Source organism: Squalius cephalus (assembly GCF_949319135.1).
Source record: "Squalius cephalus genome assembly, chromosome: 19".
Classification (NCBI taxonomy): Eukaryota; Metazoa; Chordata; class Actinopteri; order Cypriniformes; family Leuciscidae; genus Squalius; species Squalius cephalus.
In genome coordinates, this window is record NC_137140.1 from 33,335,718 (window position 1) to 33,359,786 (window position 24,069).

Genomic DNA, 24,069 nt, shown 5'->3' on the forward strand with positions numbered 1-24,069 from the left:
TAATTGTTTGCAGTTTGTGGAGTATGAATGACAAAAGTATTTGTGGATTTTGAAAAATGTGGTGATTGAATGCATTTTGTCTGAAAGCAATTAAAAATGATTCACAGTTTGGTCTGTATACACTTGTGTGTTGCTGAATGTGTGAAGAGTTTTGAAAATGTGGTTTCAGTATTGAACAATGCTTGTTAGCAATTGAAAAAAAATGTATGCCTCTTGGTCATAAAGCTTATTAGATGGATGCAGAGGCTGTTTAGGTCGGGTATAATCTGCAATCTCTGACCCAGTTTGTTTGCTGGCTTCCATGGCTGCAATACACCATGTTTTACGGCAACTAACAACCTGGGGTGTCGAAATACTATTGGGTAAATTGGCAGTGGGTGGAATCACACAGACTAAAACAAAAACAGACATTCCGACACGGAACGCATATTCCAAAGTAGAATAGCTGGCGGTATTGATTTTCTGAGAAACATGTGTAGGATTGAAAATAATCCAAGATATTTGAAATGAACAAAGACAATTGCTTTACTGTTTCCACCCCCTCTTTCCACCACAAGGACCATTTGGAGTTCCAAAAGGCACAGAGGTTTCTGATAGTGATCAAGGCCTGTAGGCCAAGATGTGTGTACTTTGGGGTCGATGAATTGTCACACGTTTAGTACGGTGGGGGAAGTGTAATTATCTAATTGGTCAGTTTGAATGTCTCACATTTGGGTTTTAGTCACATGGTCAGGAAAGGATAAAAAAAGATTGTAACTGTTGCTTTTTCTCTTTTGATGCTCTGGCTCTCTTCTTCTCTGGGACCCTTTCTTGGGTCTCTCTCTCTCTCTCTCTCTCTCTCTCTTTCTCTCTCTCTCTCTCTCTCTCTCAACATTTTTTCATATATGCTGTGTACAATTAATAATATAAGTTATCATCATCATCTCATACATCTATTTTGTAACTATTTTAAGTGTAACCATAACCATATTTTGTCATTAAACCTTTTCAATTACAACTAATGTGCCAGGCAAAATCTTGTGGTGGCCGACACTCTGTCTCAAAATAAAGTTCACAAGGTCAAGACATGTTATTTCAGGTTCATACAAGCCATCAAAATCACATCAGCAAAGCGTCTGAGTTTTGCCAAGTCAACAATCCTGCATGAAAGCGAGAGCTGGGTACTTTCCCAGCTGTCCATGGCAAAATCTCTGCAGACATCTGCCAACTAGATGGCAGGAAATGCCTGATAGTCGTAAACTATTATCTTCACAATGTTAAGATTGCACACGTGCAAGCCATTACAAACCAGCAAGTAATTACACATCTGAAAACATGTTTGTTCTGTGGGGGAAAGCATTTGAACTTGAAAGACAATGCTACTTAGTTCACTACTGAGTTTGAGCAATTTAAAATGACATCAATTTCACTCACACTTTGTCCACATTATCCACAGGCTAATATAAATTTTAAGGCCAGACAAGTAGTTTGTTGAGGGTTGGTTTGTAGGGAAGGACCTAAGCACATATATTCAAACACGCATACCTATAGACTGAACTCGTAATATGCATTATGTAGCATCTGGACCAATCAGACACACACAAATTATTCACTATATTTGACGAATAATCCAGCAAACTCACGTCCCACCAAAGGCCTATGAAACTTCCCCCAAAACTAACATCCCAAATGAAGCTAACACACTGCAGAACCCGGTGTCCTGTTACAGGACACATTAAGACTGAAAAAACTTTTTACGACCCCAAAAAGGAATTTGCAGAGGGCTGTGACGCTCACTTAATTCTTGCTGAGAAGGATAAATAAACCCTGTTAATCCTATATATTCTATATATAACCACTTGAGAAATGTATAAACATGTATCTAATTTTCCCATCTCAAGATTTTCCTTTTATGTGGTTTGGCCTATGTATTATTTTAAACTCTTTTGGGTTAATGCTTCAGACTTGCATATTATGGTTAACCAAAATCATATGTGTGTCATGTTTGGTCTCTATAAACTCCAATCTTCGTCCCCCGTTTTGTTAATTTACATTACATTTTCCTTACTTTGTGACACATTAGTATTGTAAGAATCTTGAAGATTCTTTTCTTAAACACCCAATGAAATTACATATTCAAATGCCCTGCTAGAACACAATCGTTCGTAAAACTTTCCCTCCAAAGGGAAAACTTCTTATTGGTGTAAGGACCACCCATTGGCCCAATGACGGAGTCCAACGGTGGACGAAGGGATACTGCGTGTATGTCTTTTCAGCGCTCCAGTGAAGTTCACTTAATTTATTAGAATTTTAGTTTCAATATTACTTTAGCTCTACGCTTAATCTGACTCCAATTTCAAATGCTAATCAAATTTAGATTGTGTTTCTGATTAGAAAATAATCATAAATATTGATTATGAATTAATTTAGATCTTTGATTATTTGGAGCATCTCATAATTTCAAATATTTGTTCATTAAGGACCCGGTGTAGCTTTGAGACGTCACGTCGCGAATGTGCGCTCACGATCACAAACTAGCCAGTCCTGAAATAGTCAGAGTGCAGAGCAACTATTTTACCCTAAACAAAGGTGTAATGTTTTTTAATAGTTGCGAGCTTGCACCAGGCTAAGTCAGTGATAGTCAGAAATCGGAAGACCTTCTTATGATGTGCCCATTGATCTATCCTGGACAGAGATTTGCGGAAACACCAGACTGCACTTTAATCTACTAAAATAATGATTTCAAAAAACTTCAGAATAAATCAAGATGTAACATTTATTTGTCAGGTAAAAATGTATCATGCCAATTACACAAGTGATTAAAAGCCAATTCAGAAATAATAAATACATGACATCATTTACTCAAGCAAATGCATTTACGTAAGCAATGCATTCCTGGCAGAGACACACTGTGGTGTGTCAGTGCTTTCCAACGGGAAAACCGGAAACAGGAAAACACTGAAACAGCACTGTATGGGGGATGATCCTGATTAAAGGTTCCCAAAGCTCTGTGACCCACCCTTAAATACCCAGACAGACCAGAACAAAAGGGTTATACAAATATTGTTTAGAGTTGTTTAGAGTTGTTTCTAGGTAGCACCTAGTTTCGGGAGATATCTTGAAGAGACATCACCCAAAGAGGAGAACAGGATTCTCCTAAGTCCTCAATCTTTCTCATTAAACCAATGACTGCAATGAAATTAAGAGCATTTTACCAATCGCACTGAGACACTTAAAATGATACCAAACATGAAAAGGAAAAACAATAGATTCACAAGATACATCATGGGCCCTATCTTGCACCCAGCGCAATTGACTTTGTACACTGACGCATGTATCATTCCTATTTTGCACCCGCACACAGCGGACTTTTCCCTCCACAGACGCACGTCGGTAAACTAGGGAATGAACTTGCGCTCCCCAGGGCGGTTCAGCGGGATGCAGAGATAAGGAAGAAGAAAAGTTTGGACAGGACAATGTTTGTGCACTGTCTTTGCTATCTTCTGTCCAGTGTGCGTTTTATGGCTTTATTGCAGGGTGAGTTTTGTCTTAGCAGGAAAATCAGTTCTTACATTGGCTCACACACCTCAAGACGGTGTGACATCTTCACGCTTTAAAAATCACTGATCACAACATCAGCCCTCTTAAGCCGCCTTTCCACTGCGCACGACAAACGATAGCCGTCGGACCGGAAGTCATTCATTTCCAATGGAGAGTCGTGCGGGAGCTGCGTAGAGTTCCGATCATATGCGGAAAATTCGGATCCGATTTGAGCTTTGGATCCGTTGAAATATCTGAACTTCTGCGAATAGACCGTATGCGACCGGCCGACCGGATGTGATGTATTCCAATGTAGACCAATCAAATCAGTATGCGCAAGTTGAGAATTATTAATACTTTTTTTTAAAACTTGATCCGAAACACTTAATACTTTTTTAAAAAGGCATTGTTATTCATAAATAAGTTTTAAAAAATTATGAATTTTATATATATATATATATATATATATATATATATATATATATATATATACAGGTGCTGGTCATAAAATTAGAATATCATCAAAAAGTTGATTTATTTCAGTAATTCCGTTAAAAAAGTGAAACTTGTATATTATATAGACTCATTACATGCAAAGTGAGATATCTCAAGCCTTTATTTGTTATAATTTTGATGATTATGGCTTACAGCTTGTGAAAACCACAAAATCAAAATCTCAGAAAATTAGAATATTACATGAAATCACACAGTAATTACACAGTGATACCATGGTCATTGAACCAGGTTTTGGTTATTTTGGCAGTGTGGGCCGGTGCAAATCCTGCTGTAAAATGAAGTCAGCATCTCCATAAAGCTTGTCTGCTGAAGGAAGCATGAAGTGCTCTGGAAATGTCCTGGTAGACGGCTGCGTTGAGTGGACAGCACAGTGGACCACCACCAGCCGATGACATGGCTCCCCAAACCAACACAGACTGTGGAAACTTCACACTGGACTTCAAGCATCTTGGATTGTGTGCCTCTCCATTCTTCCTCCAGACTCTGGGACCTTGGTTTCCAAATGAGATGCAAAATTTGCTCTCATCAGAAAAGAGGACTTTGGTCCACTGTGCTTTATTAAATCCAGAGTCAACGCAGCCGTCTACCAGTACATGTTCAGAGCACTTCATGCTTCCTTCATTTTCCAGCAGGATTTGCACCTGCCCACACTGCCAAAAGAACCAAAACCTGGTTCAATGACCATGGTATCACTGTGTAATTACTGTGTGATTTCATGTAATATTCTAATTTTCTGAGATTTTGATTTTGTGGTTTTCATAAGCTGTAAGCCATAATCATCAAAATTATAACAAATAAAGGCTTGAGATATCTCACTTTGCATGTAATGAGTCTATATAATATACAAGTTTCACTTTTTTAACGGAATTACTGAAATAAATCAACTTTTTGATGATATTCTAATTTTATGACCAGCACCTACATATATATATATATTATTGTTTTTAATGTTGTATTAATTTTCCCTCCAAAATTATTGGCGGTCATTTTTGATGTTTTCATTCATCATTCATTCATTCAACCATGGTAAATGCACGGAGAATAAAGGCTCTTGTTGTTGCACTCATTTACTGGAGACGCAAAAAGAAATACTCCAAATCAGTGTGGGTAAAACACTACCTGGCTCGGAGGAAACATCTCGGCGAGTATCACCGTTTAGTGCAAGAGATGTGTCTACACCAAAACGGGGAAGATTTCCGTGAGTATTTTCGGGTCTCACGAGAGATTCTCCAGGCTGTATGATTCAAGAGTAATATCATACAGAATGGGGTATTCGGAGACTGCGAGAATCAACTTCTCTCCCATGTTGGCGTGTACGATCGTAATGAAAGTTCCGCGCGACTGCCACTAGGGGGCGAATTCCGACAGTCGTGTCCGAATGTCGATCGCAGTGGAAAGGCGGCTTTACTCTCTTGTCCTTTTCTGGAATCCTGACGTGAAGAAGATGCTGAACTAGAAGTTTCTAAGGACCCCCAAGCTTGTGCCAGGCTGCGGCCTTGTCTTTCCATTCACCAAAGATCCTCTGACTCCCGTACTGGTTCTCTCTCATCAAGACCACATCAGCAAAGATCAACTGGAGCCTCAACAAACTGCATCAGGACAGTTTCATTCAAATGGGCGAGACATTCAAGTGTCAAACTTAGTCTCATTATTTGATACATTAAGTATCCTTACCCCTTTTAAAGAAGGGCGTGTTAGAACTAAACTGATGGTTTGCTCAAGGCTGTTGATCTGCTGAATTTCAAACAGTGCTATAACTTCTTGCTTTCCTGTATTCTGCTTCAGCTCTCTTTCCCTCTGTAAACTGTTTTTATGTGTATGTTAGAGTAGTTTACATGTTTAGTCTAGTTAATAAAGTCTTGTTCATGTCACACGTAAAGTTGTCCGTGTCTCAAGCTCATATCTGGAGTCCCTAATCATAGACCTTGACTACTTGTTCTAAGTAGTACTGTAAAGTAATAAAGACATTTCCCATGCCCCAGAAATGTACATTTCTTAGAATTAATAAACAATTAACACTGAGTGTTCACGGGACAAACAGGTTAATTGATTGTAATATTAATTTACAACATTATGTTAATTATATTAACTGATCCAAATATTCATAATCAATTATAACCAGTCATTATTGATTATTAATATTTAATAGAGCTAATTTGCTACAATGTGCACACCATCAGCGTTCTCACAGGTTCGCGTTTTTGAAGTTTGCGCAGAAAGAGCTTAAGAGTTTTCTGTTAAAACGGTGTCGTGTTAGCGGCCCCTAAGGTAATAACTAATGATCGTTGCGACGGAAGTGAATCAATCAAAACTAACTTTAGCTGGACAATAACTTTATTCTAGAGCTGCTGTAAAGCCAAAACAATCTCTGTTACTTTAATTTCCTATTATCAATGTAAAGCCACTTTGGAACAATCTACATTGTTACAAGCGCTATATAAATGAGGATGACTTGACTTGGCTAATGGTGCAACCAAAAGAAGTGTTGCTATTGAAAAGCGGATGCTTACGCTGCCGAAGGCTTACCCAGGCTAGTATTAGCTGGAATGGCTGGGATACCAGCTAAAACATGTTGAACATCAGCTTGGCCAGACTGGTAGACCAGCTTAAACCAGCTGAGACTGTGTCAGCAGGGAGACAGCCAGGTCATATCACTTATGAGCTTTCATTCTGCACTAATGAGTGCCACTGGATTGAGCCAAGCTCAACTTATAATCAGACACCAGATCAGAACAAACAGTTCTGATGCTGCCAAACAGCCTACTATCAAGTCCAATTGACTATATGAACAAGTCAGAATGAAGTAAAAAACAAACAAACAGACGTACCAGTACTTCTACACCCGATGCCACTCAGCACACAGTTTACTTGGCTTACATACAAGGCAATGCATGAAAGTCAAGTTGGATGGAGAAAAGGGATAAAAAACATTTGCAACAATCGTTGGAAAAGCTCCGGAGACATGTCCTGAGAGTTTCCCGAGACTCCAGAAACACCTAGTCTCTTGAGACTGATTTAACCACAAACTATATAAATAGGTCAAGTACCCCACTCAAGTACCCCACTTATAGTGAGTAGTATGTTTGTTGGAGGATGTAGACTTGGAATTAAGCCTTTTCCCCATTATTTTTGATTCACAGGACCGGACACCAGTTATCTTGCCAAGAAAAATCTTTATTCTTATTTGTTAGGAGAGAAACTCTGAGAAGATGTTATATTCATGCCTGGTCTATGCGTTTCCGTGTTTCTCTGCCGTTGTACAGTAAGATTGAGCTTAAATACACAACTGAGCGACTTTCGACTTTCTTGTAAGGTAGAAAAACATATTGTTTAAAGATGGAACGTATATGTTAATGCTTACACATGATACAATCTACCTTCCACATTAAGAAACTATTTCTCAGTGTATATTAATGGTATATAAATGGTACATTTGCATCAGTTGAAACATCCCTTTTCATGCAAAGATCATACCAACTGTACACATTTGAAGTATCATCATCATTGGAAGTCTCTGCTAAGTAAACATTGCATTTTACACATGCCTTTAAGCAGAATACATGATCCTCCCAGCTACCCTCCTTGTGTCTAAAATATGTTCCTATGTGTCCATGCAATCTATAGTCTAACTCGTGCATTTTAAACTTCATAAGATAATGCAACTGATTAAGAGTAGTAATAAAGAATAATAATACAAATACATAATATTAAATAATGAAATTATTCAAGTCCAAGTACAGTTCAACAGGAAAAAGCAATAAATTCCCAATGAAAGGTTTCTTTTCATTTATTTTTTTTATCAGACAGTAGTGCAAATTACAGTAAAGCTCATTTAGTGTATCAAACACTTTAAGCAGTAAACAGAACCAAAGAGTATTTGGTATTTGGTCACAATCAGCTGAAAAACTGAAAAGCATCTCTTGTGTTATAAAAGTACAGCATTTATTGAAAAAAGTTACATAAAACTTATTAGTTTTTAGTTTTCTTTATGTGTGAGAGTTCATTAACATGCGCTAACAATGACGGAAGCACAAAGTTCATTATTATGTTTTTGAAGAAATCACGCAGAGTGATTTCTTTCCATGAAAGAGAAAAAGTGGCTTCCACTTCTGAGCCTGCTTCACTTTTCCACGAGGAAACAGCGAGTGAAGCGGCATCTGACACTTCTCATTTCCAGGACACGCATATTTCATAACTGGACAGTAGTGAGACTTACGACACAAATCGGCACAATGCCAAATGATTTAGTCTCATTATAACAGCAGAAACCATTTAAAATACTCTGTTATGGCAAAAATTATGGTCATACAGTTAAGAGTAAGACATAATCGAAATAGTCTATTTTTATTTATGTACACTCACAATAAAAACAAAGCATTGTGCTTTTGTAAAATAAAGAAGACAAACAGGATGACGCTTCTGCCATCCCAGTTTCCTTTCCGTGAATTTAGTGGAACGCGTCACAAAAATGTATCTAAACTCAGCATATATAGGCTACTTGCAAACTCTTGCATGAAATATGAACTCTTGGCCCTGTCCCGAATGACACCCTAAACACTCACGGTCTCCTTCCTACGAGTCCCCACTTTCGTGACGTAATGCAGCTGTGACTTGCTTTGCATCGAGGGTGCATATCGACTGCAAAGGCAAGCGAGCACCTTCTGAAACCTAAAATGACAAATGGGACACCCTGTGGTCTTGTGGACTTAACGGGCACACGGCAGCCAAGTCCAAAAGACCGTAAGTCAGTCATTAGGGAAAGGGCCCTTCTTTTGGATTGGTGCATATATTGTCTCTTCTTCTTCTGCTCTTTTCCTGTTGTAGAGGCTAGCAAACAGTGTTGCATTACCGCGCTCGCCCCCTTCTGGATTGGAGTGTAGATCGCCTGTGACTGACTGTATGCACCTAACTGTTACGTTTGTACCATGAAGGTTCAGGACGAATACATGTACCGTTACACCCCTACTATATATATAATATTATATATACACACACACACAGATCAAAGAGCTCAATAATATACCATTGTTCCACAGATATCTATATATAACAGAAAGAGTTTTAAAACCTCTTTATAAACCCTTTATAACCACTAGAGTTATATAGTTCAGCAGTTTGAGGTAAAACAGATAGTACTGTATGTATAGATATAGTTTATGGAGTTCCTATAAAGTTTGTGTCTTTCATGATCTTCACATTTAAAGTCAAACAAAACTCAATGTTTTCGTACTGCTGAGTCAGTGACATTAGAAAGATTCTGGATTTTGCTCTTGGAAATTGCTGTTGTTATCATCATGTTTATGGCACAGAAACATCCTCTGGAATCCACAAGATTTGGTGTAGTTTGGTTTCTTTTTGTAAATGATTGCCATTATGATGATGGTGATGATGATGATGATGATGAAACAGCCTGTAACTGCAGCGATGAAAGCACTCTTAGATCCAAAACCATTTTCTGATCCAGGACTCGCCTCTGATCCAGGACTCGCCTCTGATCCAGAACTCGCCACTGTTGTTAGTATATCTCGCTGTGCATTTATATCTGAAAAGGTGCAATTAAAATAATAGTTTTTAAATCATAAACTCAACTTCATCCTATCAAACATCAGACAGTCAGATTCTCCACACAAACTTCACAAAACATTTCTGCTGCTGAGAATCTGATCAAACTGATTTCTTGACACACAGACCAGATCTAAACATCTCTAAAATCACTCATCATATAATTCTGACAAGAAACTAAACATCAGTTTTCTGTGTGCCATAAGTAACTCAATAATCAATGTTATATATTTCTTACCAGGAGCTTTAGTGATTTCAGGTTTACTGGCCTCTGTTAACAGATTTTAAACCACTGTTAGTAGATTGAAAATACATTTGCAAACATTTATTGAATTATAAACAAATATGGTACCTGTTAAGTTCACAGTGAATTTTGTTTCATTCCATCCACCATTTATTTGCACAAAGAATCTGAATTCTCCCGTCATTACTGTAGTTGGACTGAAGCTGCACGTGAAGCTGTTTCTCTGTTCACAGGAGCCCTGAGGAAACTCTTCTCTACAGATTGAGTAATTTTTGTTCTTAGTGTCATAAAACTTAAACGATATAATGCAGCATTCAGAGTTCTTCAGAGAGACGCTGCAGTTGAAAGTCACTTCTTCACTCACAGTTCCAGTCACATCCTCACAGCTTACACTGAAGTCATCTGAAAAATAACAGAGTATATCATATAATACAGCAACTGAATAATAATGAAGATCTGTTTTTTGTTACATCTCAGTAAACTTGTAACATATCAGGGCTGCGTTTCCCGATAACATCGTCTCTTAGCCCGCTACGAAGACTCTTAAGGTATAACTTAACTGAAGGTATATCAATTATAGGCGTGTTCCCTGAATCATACCTTAGGAATCTGCTTTCTTACGTGTGACGTTACCCAGTGCTGTCCGTGGCGATGCTGCTGAATTGGTTAATATCGACGGCTCGAGAATCAGTTATTCTCTCGTGCAGGGGCTGTTTCATTGCATTATGCGAGAAAGCGGTGGTCTTTATAAAAGAAGCACTTCAGAAATAGCTGAAATTGCATTTATTAGGACTCATGGGATATTATAAAAAATAATCCAAACTATAATAGCCTAGCCTACATATTTTAAAATTGTATCATGCCTGCCACAATAACCATTTCAAATGTTTACGTGCCTTCTTCTCTTTCCCATTTTTGTTCGCTGAGGTGGAGCTGCGATGAAATATTGACTGTAAATATAACTGCTGTTAGCATCCCATTGACTCCCATTCATTTTGGCGTCACTTTGACAGCGAATAACTTTACATCTGAGGCGTTTAAGGACTCCATTTGTCCATTATTTATTTCTAAAGAAACACGACAATGTATAAAAGGCTCCATTACCTTGTATCTTACGTTATGGCCCCGTAGAAGCAGTTTTTGTAAAAATAGGCTAACGATTGTGTCATAACCACGCGACTCTCTGTCGCACAGTAGAGAGATTACCGTATGGACAGAAGGAGAAGCTCGCGGGCAATCGGGGGGACGTGGAGGCAAAATGACAAAATAATGAATCAGAATACTTAGCAAACGTTGCTCTGCTCCTATCTCATGGACACCTCCTACTCACACTCTCCGTCTCTGCAAGATTCGGAGGGAATGATTCAGATTTCTCTTGGCACAGCTACTAGAAGACAGACGGGTTGCTCACGTCACATCTACGTCGTCAAGCTCAGTTTGAGTCTGCGCAGTACGGTGGACATTCAGGAAGTGAGTGCTTCTAATTTACTTCACTTTTCTCCGTTGAATCCAATGGGGTCGCTGTGTCCATTTCTTTTACTGTCTATGATTTTTACGCGGGCTGGGCGAGAAAAAACACTGACATTACGGATTCATACGGCAATAAAATCACCGACTTACCCCAGTAAATGTTTAAAATACTGTATGAGCCCATGAGAAACAATTAGCGTCCGAATAGGACTTAACTGACAGTCTGCTTTCACTGGCCTATGAAAGCGCTACGCGGACGGCGCCGTCTTTTAGAACAACTATTCGCTGTATCGCTGCCATAGTTTGAGCAAACTCCCCACCAATCATTCCCTTTAAATAGACTATTAAGCCTTTAATGGTTTGCCAGCTGATGTACCTTTGGATAATAGAAAATCTAACAACAATCAGTGTAATGACAATTTTCTTCTTTGAATGAAAACACTTGAATTAGTCTAACTGAACACTGCCTGGGTGTATTAAAACTTCAGAATTATATTTGTATACAGTGATAAAGCTTAGAGTGGTCCAGACCAACCTTCCGAACGTATGACTTACAGAACTAAGAATGTTTCGGGAAACACGTATTAACGATAAGGTACAGCTAAAGGTGTAATTTAAGAACGACGTAGCGTTAAAGGAGAAGTTCACTTTTAAAATGAAAATTCTGTCATCATATACTCACCCTCAAGTTGTTTCAAAGCTGTATGAATTTCTTTCTTATGCTGAACAGAAAGGAAGATATTTAGAAGAATATCAGTAACCAGACAGTTTTTGGGTCCCATTGACTTCCATAGTATATTTTTTTCCTACTATGGAAGTCATTGGGACCCAAAAACTGTCTGGTTACTGATATTCTTCTAAATATCTTCCTTTCTGTTCAGCATAAGAAAGAAATTCATACAGCTTTGAAACAACTTGAGGGTGAGTATATGATGACAGAATTTTCATTTTAAAAGTGAACTTCTCCTTTAAGAAGGTTTCGGGAAACCCAGCCCAGACTTCTTGTGTTTGTGTATATGTCAGTCATATAATGAACATTTATCTATGAACCTATTCATAAATAAAACCACTGCATTATGTGTTTTTGTACATTAGATTTAATCTCTAGTAATGGGAGGTTCACATTTTATTATGTATTTTGAATTATAGCTTACAGTACATATTTAATAGTAATATATACACTGTCTCTGCTTGCAGCATCCTCCTGACTGTTTCTTTTAATCATGTGCATCAGTCAGTTGAGAAACACAAGATCATGTAGTCTTGACTGAAAATGTGATTTTGTGCTTATCTGTGAGCACATTATTTCATGTAAAAGAGAGAGAGTGTGTGTGTGTGTGTGTGTGTGTGTGTGTGTGTGTGTGTGTGTGTGTGTGTGTGTGTGTGTGTATGTGTAAACACATAAAATGCACTGCTCCCTGCCTCTAATGGATTTTCCTCTATTGTGTTAATCATTCAAAAGGAAATCCCCCCCCCCCCCCTCTCTTCTCTTACCATCATCTTGACATACAGCAGTAAAAGTCCAAACCAGAATGAACAGTTGCACTGCATTTACAGCATTCATGCTTTTGATTCTGCAATAGAAAAAATAAATTACATAAATTTGCATCAAGAGTGAAACTTAAACAACTCGGACTAATAAGAAAGTGCTAGATTAAATAGTAAATTTAGATTTACTGAAAGTTGAGCAGAAATGTATCAGAAAATGTTTGCTTGCAACCAGTTTCATTAGGAATAGATAAACCAACAACAATAATTCTGCCATCATCTTAGCTGATGCTAATGCTGAACTAGGCCGTTGTAAATAACATATAGTTTGTTCATTTCATGGGTGTTGTGCTTCAGTGCAAAGTAAGTGTATTATATTTGATCTCTAGCAATCATATGTGCAATACTAGAACTGTTTAATATTTAGTTTATATTTAGTTTAGTTATAACGTGCATTAGCTTGTCAAGGTTAATTATAGGAGTTGTCAAGTGTTTGGAACGATGTTGCACTGTGTATAGGATATTATCTTTATGCTTAGTTTTATATTGATGTCATTTATTTCATCTGTGTTTGGTGCATTTCAATGGTCAAAGTCTGAGGTTGAGGTATTCTGAAGTTGTAAATAACTTCATGCGTGTAACAAGTCCAGACAGAGCACCGCTGACAAACTATGTGAAGCAGATAAAACTGTTTAGTTTAATTTAATGTATGACATAGCAGTAGTTTTTCTTTCATTATTAATTTCATTTCTTGTATTTTGTTCATATTCATCATGTATATGTTTTAAAACACTGAATGTTATTATCATGTATATTTACACTTGCCTACATTTTCTGTTTTTATAGGAAAACCACATCCACTTATACACCCTAATTAAGGACAACTGCTTTATTATCGGAGTTGATGTGGTGGCGAATAAACGGGTTATTCCCAAACATCAGACATCTACTGACCAGTCTCTTACCAGACTGAAAGGTCTCTTACCTTTGCAATTTAAATAAATGTGATTGTGCTATCAAAAGCCAACTCAATTCTTCAATTACAATAAAGCACAGACAACACAATGAAAAAGATCCATTCATGATAATATTGTTGCTGAATCTACAGAGCCACAACAGAAATTAATCATGATGAAATAAAATTAATTCTATTGCATTGTCTTCAATGGCTGAACTAAAAAAAAAAAAATCCAAATATAACTCTGTAGGAAACACTGCAACATTATTCAGACAAAATTATCAAAAAATGTTTTTTTTTTTTACATTTTTGCCATTTTGAAATATCTGCAAAATGTGTAAATCACAAAATACAAAAACAGCGATCAACAGCATATAAATACAGGCTACTGAACTTTCCCTTTCTAAATGTCACACAGCAATTCATGTTGCTGTATTTTTGGCCAGCTGAGAGCATGCCTCTGGAATCCCCGAGGTAAACAGGGCTGTGCAGAGACCTCTGGAGGGGCTGGTGCTCAAAGTATAAAAGCGGGCACATGGAACAAGGCTTTAAAAAGGGCTGAGCTCAAAATATCAATACAGAAATATATCAATATGGTATAAAAATATATATCAATAAGTTTAAATGTTAAAAAAAGAATTGATGTGCACCTATTAATAACTCTGGGATTAGAAACTGAAGTGTCTTAAATTGTCTTTTTCTTCTGTGTTATGCAGAATAATAAAGAACAGCTGTTATAGTAAACTGTGTAGGACTAAATCAACATGGCCCATGTTTTGTATAGTACAGAATAGATTTATTTAATGCCATGTCAGTATCTGTGGCTATTTTCATAGCAAACACTGATTTACAAAAATACAAGAGTTACATTTCTACAATGAAAATCAAATCAAAGCAAACAGGAAAAAATACAGCAATTAATACTTTACAAGATTTTGAACAATAATGTGATACCTGTTCTGGTAAATTCTTACTAAAGTCCTCAAGTGAGTTTGCTGCCTTTGCTGTTGTTGTTGCTGCTGATACCGCTGTTGATCTGAGACTATATAGACATTTAAAACAAACATAGGCTATAGGAGATATATTATCGGATTAAACTATTGTTATGTGACCATGACAAGATGTAAAGATTGCTGACAGTGTTTGAAACTGGCTCACTAGCTCACTGCCCTGCTGTAAAGCTTAATAAACAAACTACAGCTGGTCCAAAACGCAGCAGTTCGAGTTCTTACCAGAACCAGGAAGTATGACCATATTAGCCCGGTTCTGTCAACACTGCATTGGCTCCCTATTCAACATCGTATAACTTTTAAAATATTGCTGATTACTTACAAAGCACTTAATGGTTTAGCTCCGCAGTACTTGAGCGAGCTCTTAACGCATTATAGTCCTTCACGTCTATTGCGATCTCAAAATTCTGGCCAGTTGATAATACCTAAAATATAAAAATCGACTGCTGGCGGTAGATCCTTCTCCTATTTAGCACCAAAACTTTGGAACAGTCTTCCTAACATTTTTTCCGGGAAGCAGACACACTCTGTCAGTTCAAATCTAGACTAAAAACACATCTCTTTGATCTAGCATACACATAACACATTATAGACTTCTATAATTCAATGTTAGGCTCCATAGATTAGGCCAGCTGGAACCGGGAACACTTCCCGTAAATCCTGATGTACTCGTTACATCATAAGAAGAATGGAGTCTACACTAATATTAGTCTCTCTGTTTATCCAAGGTTTACTGCAGTCCGCTGGATCCAGGCCGTATCCAGATCCGATGAAGGACCTGCGCCTGGACATGATGACAAAGCAGTCCTGAAGTCTCAACCAGTCTTTCCCTGTTTCAGACATCCCAACCTGCAAAAAGTCATTTCTATGATTTCTACTATTTATATAAGCTGTTTATACAATGTAAACTGCTTTTATTTATATTCCATTGCAACTTTAAACAGGTCTAAGGAGTTTGTTGTTTTCATGTAGCCTTGGCAACTAGCCGGCCTGAATATTATGCACATGAAATGAAACTTGTTGAACTCACCTCAACTGAACTCCATCAATATGCGGGAGACCTGTAATGGCTGCTGTTTACTGAAGTCAGCTGGACCCCGGCCGTATCCAGATCAGATGGTGGACCTGCACCTGGACCCATCCACGACGCATCCCTGAAGTGCCAGCCTCATCAGCCCTGTGAAGGCCTCATCGACACGACCAATCTGACTTCTGACCTGTAATGCTGCCTGGATCATAATCATACACTGTTCGCTCGTTGACCAGAGGAGAACTGGCCCCCGACTGAACCTGGGTTCTCCCAAGGTTTATTTCTCCATTCTGTCACCTGATGGAGTTTTGGTTCCTTGCCACTGTTGCCTTGGCTTTTGGCTTGCTTAGTTGGGGACATTTAATATTCAGCAATATTATTGATCTGCCTTACTTAGGGAGGACGATGACGCAATTTTCTTCTAGAAACAAACTTTGTTGTATTATTTTCACGTTATCAACGTGAAGCTGCTGGATACAATCTGTATTGTAAAAAGCGCTATATAAATAAAGGTGACTTGACTTGACTTAAAGCTGCAGCTTCTGCCCAGATGCTCACAGAAGCTGCAGCACAAGCTGGAGGTAGAAAAAAAAAACAAGATACTGGTAAGCCTTACAGTGTTGTGATAATTACTTTTAAGGAACTCGTTTTTTCGTTACGTTTTTTAAATAAATAATAATGTAATAATAATAATAATAATAATAATAATAGTATGTATGAATAGTTTTTAGTCAAATAACATAAAAAGACCAGACCCCTCGATGCCCATGAAACTTTTATCCTTAAACAGCAAGCTATGATTAATTATTATATAAATTAATATATATTAATATATTAATATATATATAAATTATTATTCATTCATTTTACTAATAGTTAGATTGGGCAGGCATCCACAAGGGCCTTTAATTACAAAAAAAAGGAGAGGACATTTTACCTTGGCAAAAGGGCATTTTGGGCATGTGGGGCAAAGGGACAGGTGCTCAAGCACCCAACCCAACCATTTCAAATTTCAATAGCCTACTTCATTTTTAATATTAAAGTTAATATTTTTCTATTAATCTATTAGTCTGCCTTTATATTGCTTTAACGCGTTACATGCTACTATTCTAACATGTCAAATTTCTGTCCCGTGCAGATGAATACAGCATTAATATGAATCCATCATTAATCTGTCACTTCCAAAACGTTGCAGCTGTAACCGTCTGTCGGTCCTCAGTCAGCATTAAAACAGACTGAAAGCCTAGACCGCTCTCTTTACAATCAATAACATGCTGTCGCTTTACACACAAAGTTCCGTTATCATCAATGAAGTTGCCAGCAATGAACAATAAATATCTTACATCTTGTCTACACTTTGTATGTTAACGAGAAGTTTCGCGATCCTGCATTCCTAAGAACTGAATAGTAGCCTAGATACAAATATATATAAAAAAAATCTCACTTCTTTTCATCGTCAGTGTTCATTCACTCTGACTCTCTCTATCGCTAAACGTCTACAATGACATTAAATATTTTTACTTACGTAGTTATGAACGCACATCAATACCGAAAACTCCGTAGGCTATAACTTTGGTTCTGGACGCTGCCGAATTAAACTTTTTGGATACGTCAGTAAAGTATGATCAAGTTCGACTTGCGCATACGTGAGGCTGGGGATTTTGTGAGTATGAGGTCTCTGCGGAACAAAAGTGGGCGTTTCTAAATTTGTGGGTGTTTTCAAACTGGTGGGTGTTTATAAATCATGCAATGAAAATGATGCCCTTCAACCCCTCCCCTAACCCTACCCACACTGTGATATCCCTGCAAACCAGGGAACACGGTCGAAAACGCCCCTCTGTTTATGGCCTCACCCACTGATGTGGTAACTCCTACTTTCCTGCAGAGACCTATACTTAGATTTTGTACAAAAAGAGTGAGTGCTTCTCATTTCTTATTTGTGCATCCACGATTACTTTCCTCGCTTCTCAGCTCCTCCCCCGGTAGGATACGAGGGAAGGCTGCAAGGACAGAAAAGGAGGACAGAGGAATCAAATGAAAGCTTTTTTTATACATTGGAATACTTGATCACTCGAGCGTCACTTCACCTCGGTCATCAGCAGCGCTCAAAGGATCTGCCCTTATGTTGTTGTTGAAGTTTGTTTATTTAAGAAATTCATAATAAATATTAATAAAGCAAGATACCCTGTTGAAACATGTGAGATGTGTGGTTTATATAAACTGCAAAGCGAAAGTAGGCTATAAATTAAAATTATTGTGACAAATCGCGCTACCTAGGTGAATCGATTTTTTTCTCCCAGCCCTAATGAATAGCCTATGCATGTTTCATGTTGCTATTTGAAATAATTAAGGCCCTGTTTACACGAGAACGCTCGCGGGTGAAAACGTAAAAATATTTGATCAGATGTGCCTTTCGTTTAGACGGCGACGGCGTTTTGGGGGCTTAAAAACGCAAAAAAATGAAACCACCCTCCAGAGTGGAAATCCTAAAAACGCTCCGCCGTCGCGTTTCCGTCTAAACGGTAAAAACGCAAAAGTCTGCTAGACAGTGAAGGCACCGATCAGTGCTTCACATTGCTACCTAGCCGCCTGGAGTGCATACTCGAATTTCACACACTTTTGCGTCACCGTATGCACGCAGATGTCCCCCCCATAACGCTCGTCTAAACGCAAAATAAAAAGTGATCACTTTTGTGTTTTCTCTTCAGATCGTTTCCGTGTAAACGTAGCCTGAAATGTTAAAGTGGGTTATTTTTTATGTCCATATATCCACTCAGTGTTTTTTATGTTACTGAATGCTTTTATTCCAAGGGACTTTTATTGACAATAAACAGACTCATTGATAGCCTAAGTTTATTGCATTATTTTCCATAACATAAGCTTGTAGTTTAATAATAGAATACAGTCTGACTGAAATCAGTGTAGCCTACTTTTGCATTCATTTGATTTTATATGGTTTCTAAAATCGGATAGGCTAAGTCGAAAAATGGGTAATTTTAAAGCTTGTTAATGATTTCAATGTGTTTAAACAAGAAACAAGCCAACGAAAGAAATTGGGCGTTTTTTTGTGCATTCTCACGGTTTTTGACGAGGTTTTGGGCTGGAAAACCTTGCTGGCACCTGGCAACCCTGCATAGCATACACCTGTATATCCTCGCTCATGACTCCTCAGTAAGCCTCCTCACTCCTCGATCCTCGACTCCTCGCAGTGCTATCAGGGGGGTAATCCACTTGAAAAGCGTACAATCCCCGGGGGCCGCCATTGGCTAACAAGCCATCACCTGCTGTTGGCATTCCATTGACTCCCGTTCATTTTGGCATCACTTTGACAGCGAATAACTTTACATCTGAGGCGTTTAAAGACTCTATTTGTCCATTGTTTATTTCTAAAGAAACACGGAAATGTATAAAAGGCTCCATTACCTTGTATCTTACGTTATGGCCCCGTTGAAGCAGTTTTTGTAAAAATAGGCTAACGATTGCGTCATAACCATGCGACTCTCTGGAAATTACCGTATAGACAGGAGGAGAAGCTCGCAGTCAATCGGGGGGGATGTGGAGGCATAAAGTCCGATAAAGTCAAGGGAGAAGCCCATAGAGAGTCATAAAGTTGCTCCTGCTCCTAGCTCATGGACACCTCCTACTCACGCTCTCCGTCTCTGGAAGGGAATGATTCAGATTTCTCTTGGCACAGCTACTAGAAGACATTCAGGTTGCTCACGTCACATCTACGTCGTCAAGCTCAGTTTGAGTCTGCGCAGTACGCTCGACCATCAGGAAGTGAGAGCTTCTAATTTGCTTCACTTTTCTCCGTTGAAGTCTATGGGGTCGCTGTGTCCATTTCTTTTACTGTCTATGGGTGCTATTAGAGAATTGAGATGTCCTTTAAGATGGCTGAGCTCGATCGGTTTCTGGGTCATAGGATGGAGGACGGAGGAGAGAGGAGATGAGGAGGGATATTGAGAAGAACCCAGTTTGTCTTACCGATACTTTACCATTCGTTCATCCCCTCTGGCCTAAAAACCTTTGGCTTTACGCATTTGAAGGCCATTTGACTGCTTTATTTGGGATAACCGGCGCTAAAACATCAATCATACAAAATAATAAATGTATGAGATCAGTGGTTAAATTGGCTTTTGTAGAGAGGAGCCCTTATTAACGGTCACGATCATCATTCAAAATCAGCACGTAAAATGACTTAATGTGTTTTTACACCAAAGGGGCTCCTTTTCTAGAATTAATGTGTAAGGTAGGGTTGTATTCAAACAAAGAGAAATACTTTACAATTCACTTACTTCATTATTATTTTTTTACCTTTAATGTTAACAGGCAGGCAACGGATTTCACCCTCACAAAATGTATGAAATTGAACATGTTTGAAAATATTGGTTGGCAAATATGTAAACATCTTTTTAAAAAAGAAAATTGTTGATTTAAGAGAATCAGGGACAATTTCTTTGGCAGTTTATGTTATGTTTGATTTAATCACACCGACACGAGAGATAATTACTCAACTCACTGCATTATGAAACAACCCGAAGAACACTTGAGGCACTTGTGTGCTGACATAACAGTTTACACTTTAAATACATCACATTTACTTATTCACATAGGCTACTACACTTCATGCATTCATCAGCTTCCAAATAGGTGTAAAGGCAGGCTCCTCTGGTTTATGCTGCCGTTGCCTACAGGCATGGTCTGCTGACCTCCTTCACCCACTTCCTAACAAACTTAGTTGTGTTCCACAACTCTAGTGGTGGACCCACTAACTTTACGAACATCAAAGAGGACACATTGACAATCTTCAGATGATTTCTCAGTGGTGAAACAATAGTATTCATCTCTGAAAATCCCCTTTCACACTCAGCGGTGCTCACAGCCAGTGTATCTACTCTGTGTGTTTAAATTTCAGAAGATCCTCTTTAATTGCCATGTTTGGGTTTTCAATGTACATTCTAAATGTTTATAATCACATTAAAAGTAGGCTAAATCATGAGATGTTATAGTCTGAGACACATGCGCCGAATTCTGACCCCCGCCAGATTACTGACACCCACCGGTTTAAAAGAAAGTCAAAACAAAAGACAGTTCACAATATTGAACATCATTGTCAGTCAGTATCAGCATCAGGAATGAAAAATACACTGGTCAAAGAGTAGCCTGCTGTAAGATAACCAGCTGGAGTGCCCTCGAGAGCCACCAGAGGGCGCTCCACAATAGATCACTTCCTCATAAACTACATTTCCCATAATAACTCACTGCCCGGACTCATCATCACTTATCACTGATCACATTCACCTGTACCTCATTCACTGATTGCATTCACCTGTGTCTCATCATCCTGTTAGTCTCAGTCTATTTATACCATGTTCATTCATTCACTCACCGCGAAGTCTTGTTTAAGTGTTACACTGCATCTCTAAGCGTTTTCCCTGGTTTCATGTATTTTGGTTTTTGGATTTCTTGCCCTGTTCCCTGGATTACTCTTTTGCCTCTGGTTCCTGCCTGTTTTGTTTGTTTCTTTGTTTGGACTGCCTGCCTGTGTACAACCCTTGCCTGTTCTTTGGATTACTCCGTTAATTAAAAGCTGCATTTGGATCTAAACCCTTTGTGTCTCTGAGCCAGTTCGTGACACCTGCACAACATATACAGTGTGATGAAATTACATTACAGTCATGCATTTAGCAGACACTTTATCCAGAGTGACTTACAATAGAGGAACAAAAGCAATTTATCAACCAACAATAATCATATTCAGGTGGAGGTTTTGCAGCTCATTCCACCTGAGAGGAGCAGAGAGGGTGAAGGGTCTGGAAAATGACTTTGAGAAAGCAACCTTAGATCTATGACCCTCTTCGGCTGTGATTGATGAAATGTTCTTATGTTCCAGACTGAATTTCTCCGAAAACTTTATGGTGGCCCTTTCATCTGATCGTTTCAGTTGTTGTGGACTGACTGAATTTAACACACTTGATTTTAAGTGATCTCATGTGAACTCTGACTGCTCGACACCTGACCGTTTGCTTTTATCAGCTGTTGGGTCATTTAGTTTTCTCTCTCAGGACAGTAAACATGTCACTCAAACACAAGAGTATCTGGTGGTAAAGGTTAAAGATCATGGGTTTGATTCTCAGAGAATGCATGAACTGATCAAATGTAAACATTGATTGTAAGGCGCTTTGGATAAAAACATCTGCCAAATGCATAAATACAAATAATTTATCATATTTCAAAAATCTAATCTCAAGGTTGATACTAAAATCATTAGTAATAATGATTATCATAGTATCATAATACTAAAACTAAAATCATTCTACCAGCAAATCTCTTCTAAAATCTATGAATATCTAAATATTTACTGGACAATCAGTACATTTTACTTAAATAAGTCATGCATTCAGATCATCTATGTGCAGCTACCCTTCACCAACTTTACTAGTTTAACTGGTATACAGTAAATACTGTTCTGTGTTCCCATCACCTGATTAAAAAGTTTCCACATATTCATCTTTAGAGAGCATCACGTGTGTTTATTCATTCAAATTTTCTTTTTGTTTTAATAATAAAAAAAGAACCTGTACAAAGACTAACTGTTCACACCATAAGAAAATTGCAGATACAGAATATTAGAAGTAAAAATCATTTCCATACTTAAGGTATAATACCTCTTACCAAATTGACATTCGTTATGTACATTCCTTGAAAGTCAGAAAAAAGAGCAACACCAAACACAGTTTGGGTTTTGCTGCACCGCTTCAATGTTCACACAGGCTTGACTTCATTATAAATAACCATTAATATAATTCAGTAGTTTGAGGTTTAACAGATAGTACTGTATGTACAGATATAGTGGAGTTCCTAAAGCTTTTGTCTTTCATGATCTTCACATTTAAAGTCAAACTAAACTCAATACTTTCATTCTGCTGAGTCAGATCTCATTTTCTGGACAGTTGCTCTTGTCATCATCATGTTTTTCGCCCAGAAGCATCTTCTTTTGCAATACACAAGGTTTTCTGTAGTTTCGTTTAGTTTTGTAAATGATTGTCATTATGATGATGATGAGGATGATGACGATGATGATGATGAAACAGCCCACAACTACAGTGATAACAAAATTATTAGATGGAGGATCCTCTTCTAATCCATGATTATCTCCTGTTCTTGATCCAGAAACCCCTCTGTTATTTGGATCTGAAAAGGTGCAATTAACGGTTTAAAAGAATTGTTTAAAACATAAACTCAACTTCATCCTATCAAACATCAGTCAGATTCTCCACACAAACTTCACAAAACATTTCTGCTGCTGAGAATCTGATCAAACTGATTTCTTGACACACAGACCAGATCTAAACATCTCTAAAATCACTCTGACTGAAATATCTAGAGAGATTTCACAATTTGGAAACTATGATCATCAGTTTCCTTCTTAGACCTTAACATCTTGAATCATTTATTCACAGGCGATTTAAAATGATAAATATATTGATATCCCTAAATAGCTGTTTTCTGTGTTCCAGGTGCTGCTTAAATAAAAGCATAGTTTCATATATATACAGTATATATCTGTCCTAAATAATAAGCATTTGAATTTCCATACTTACAAGACTTAGATCACAGAAGACTTCTCCGTGGTTCGTTCAGCTCAATCTTTTATAAAACAGAGACTTATGGCAGATGAGCTTCTTAATTTCAATTATATATATTTTTTATTAAATACAGGTTAACTAGTTTACATAAAAGGCACTAATATATAAAACAAAAATAAAAGTAAATCAAAACCAAATCGTGTACAAGCTTTAAGTGTAGGAGGTGCAATGGTAAGGCATCTATGAGCGTCTCCCTTCATCTTCTCCTTTCAGCCTTATATACACTTTCTGAATTGTTGAGGTCATCATCTTTGGAAATCCCCTCCTAATTCATTAGTCTTTATCCAATCCGAAGTCTTGAACTGTCATAATTTCAGGAAATTCCTTTCTGACCTGTCTATATAAAGTCTTTCGCTTCTTCGTCCTCCTTCTTCTGACCTTTTCTTTGCTGCATTCTGTGTCTCGTCTGCAACACATACGCCGGTAATGCTTGCATTTTCTTCTTTCTTTAGCAAAGCTCTTTCTAATACATGTTTTGTTCCTCACTATGCTTTTCAATAAATGCTTAAAACATTAAGTGTGGTTTGTCTTTCTTTATAAACCACTTTCTCAGTAAACCATTTTACAAAAACAATTGCAGTGTTTTTCTTTAAACTATTTTCTTAATAAATTGCTTTACAACA

The 24,069-nt window shown here is 37.8% G+C and overlaps 2 protein-coding genes across 6 annotated transcripts in view; both read right to left on the bottom strand.

Moving 5' to 3' along the window:
* Nucleotides 1-24,069, bottom strand: part of LOC307146835 (uncharacterized protein) — a 123,980-nt gene that overhangs the window by 7,713 nt on the left and 92,198 nt on the right. The window lies entirely within an intron of this gene.
* LOC307146836 (uncharacterized protein) lies at nt 7,806-17,467 on the bottom strand. 2 transcript variants are annotated; one of them, XR_013819164.1, is made up of 5 exons: nt 15,798-17,434; nt 12,806-15,616; nt 9,950-10,243; nt 9,836-9,868; nt 7,806-9,577 (listed from the first exon to the last, which is right to left on the bottom strand). XR_013819164.1 is itself a non-coding variant. In XM_079851145.1 (5 exons), exons 2-5 carry the CDS (start codon nt 12,873-12,875, stop codon nt 9,282-9,284), a joined length of 693 nt encoding a protein of 230 aa, XP_079707271.1. In that variant the 5' UTR covers nt 12,876-12,885; nt 17,323-17,467; the 3' UTR covers nt 7,806-9,281. The 2 variants fall into 2 exon arrangements, 1 of the variants encoding a protein (XP_079707271.1); XM_079851145.1 differs by having other exon boundaries at nt 12,806-12,885; nt 17,323-17,467.

Coding starts and splice junctions, on each gene's coding strand:
- LOC307146836 (XM_079851145.1), bottom strand. CDS start 12,875: ATGAATGCTGTAAATGCAGTGCAACTGTTCATTCTGGTTTGGACTTTT. Junction 10,244..12,805: donor TGCTGTATGTCAAGATGATG/GTAAGAGAAGAG, acceptor GTTATTTTTCAG/ATGACTTCAGTGTAAGCTGT. Junction 9,869..9,949: donor ATTCACTGTGAACTTAACAG/GTACCATATTTG, acceptor ATCTGTTAACAG/AGGCCAGTAAACCTGAAATC.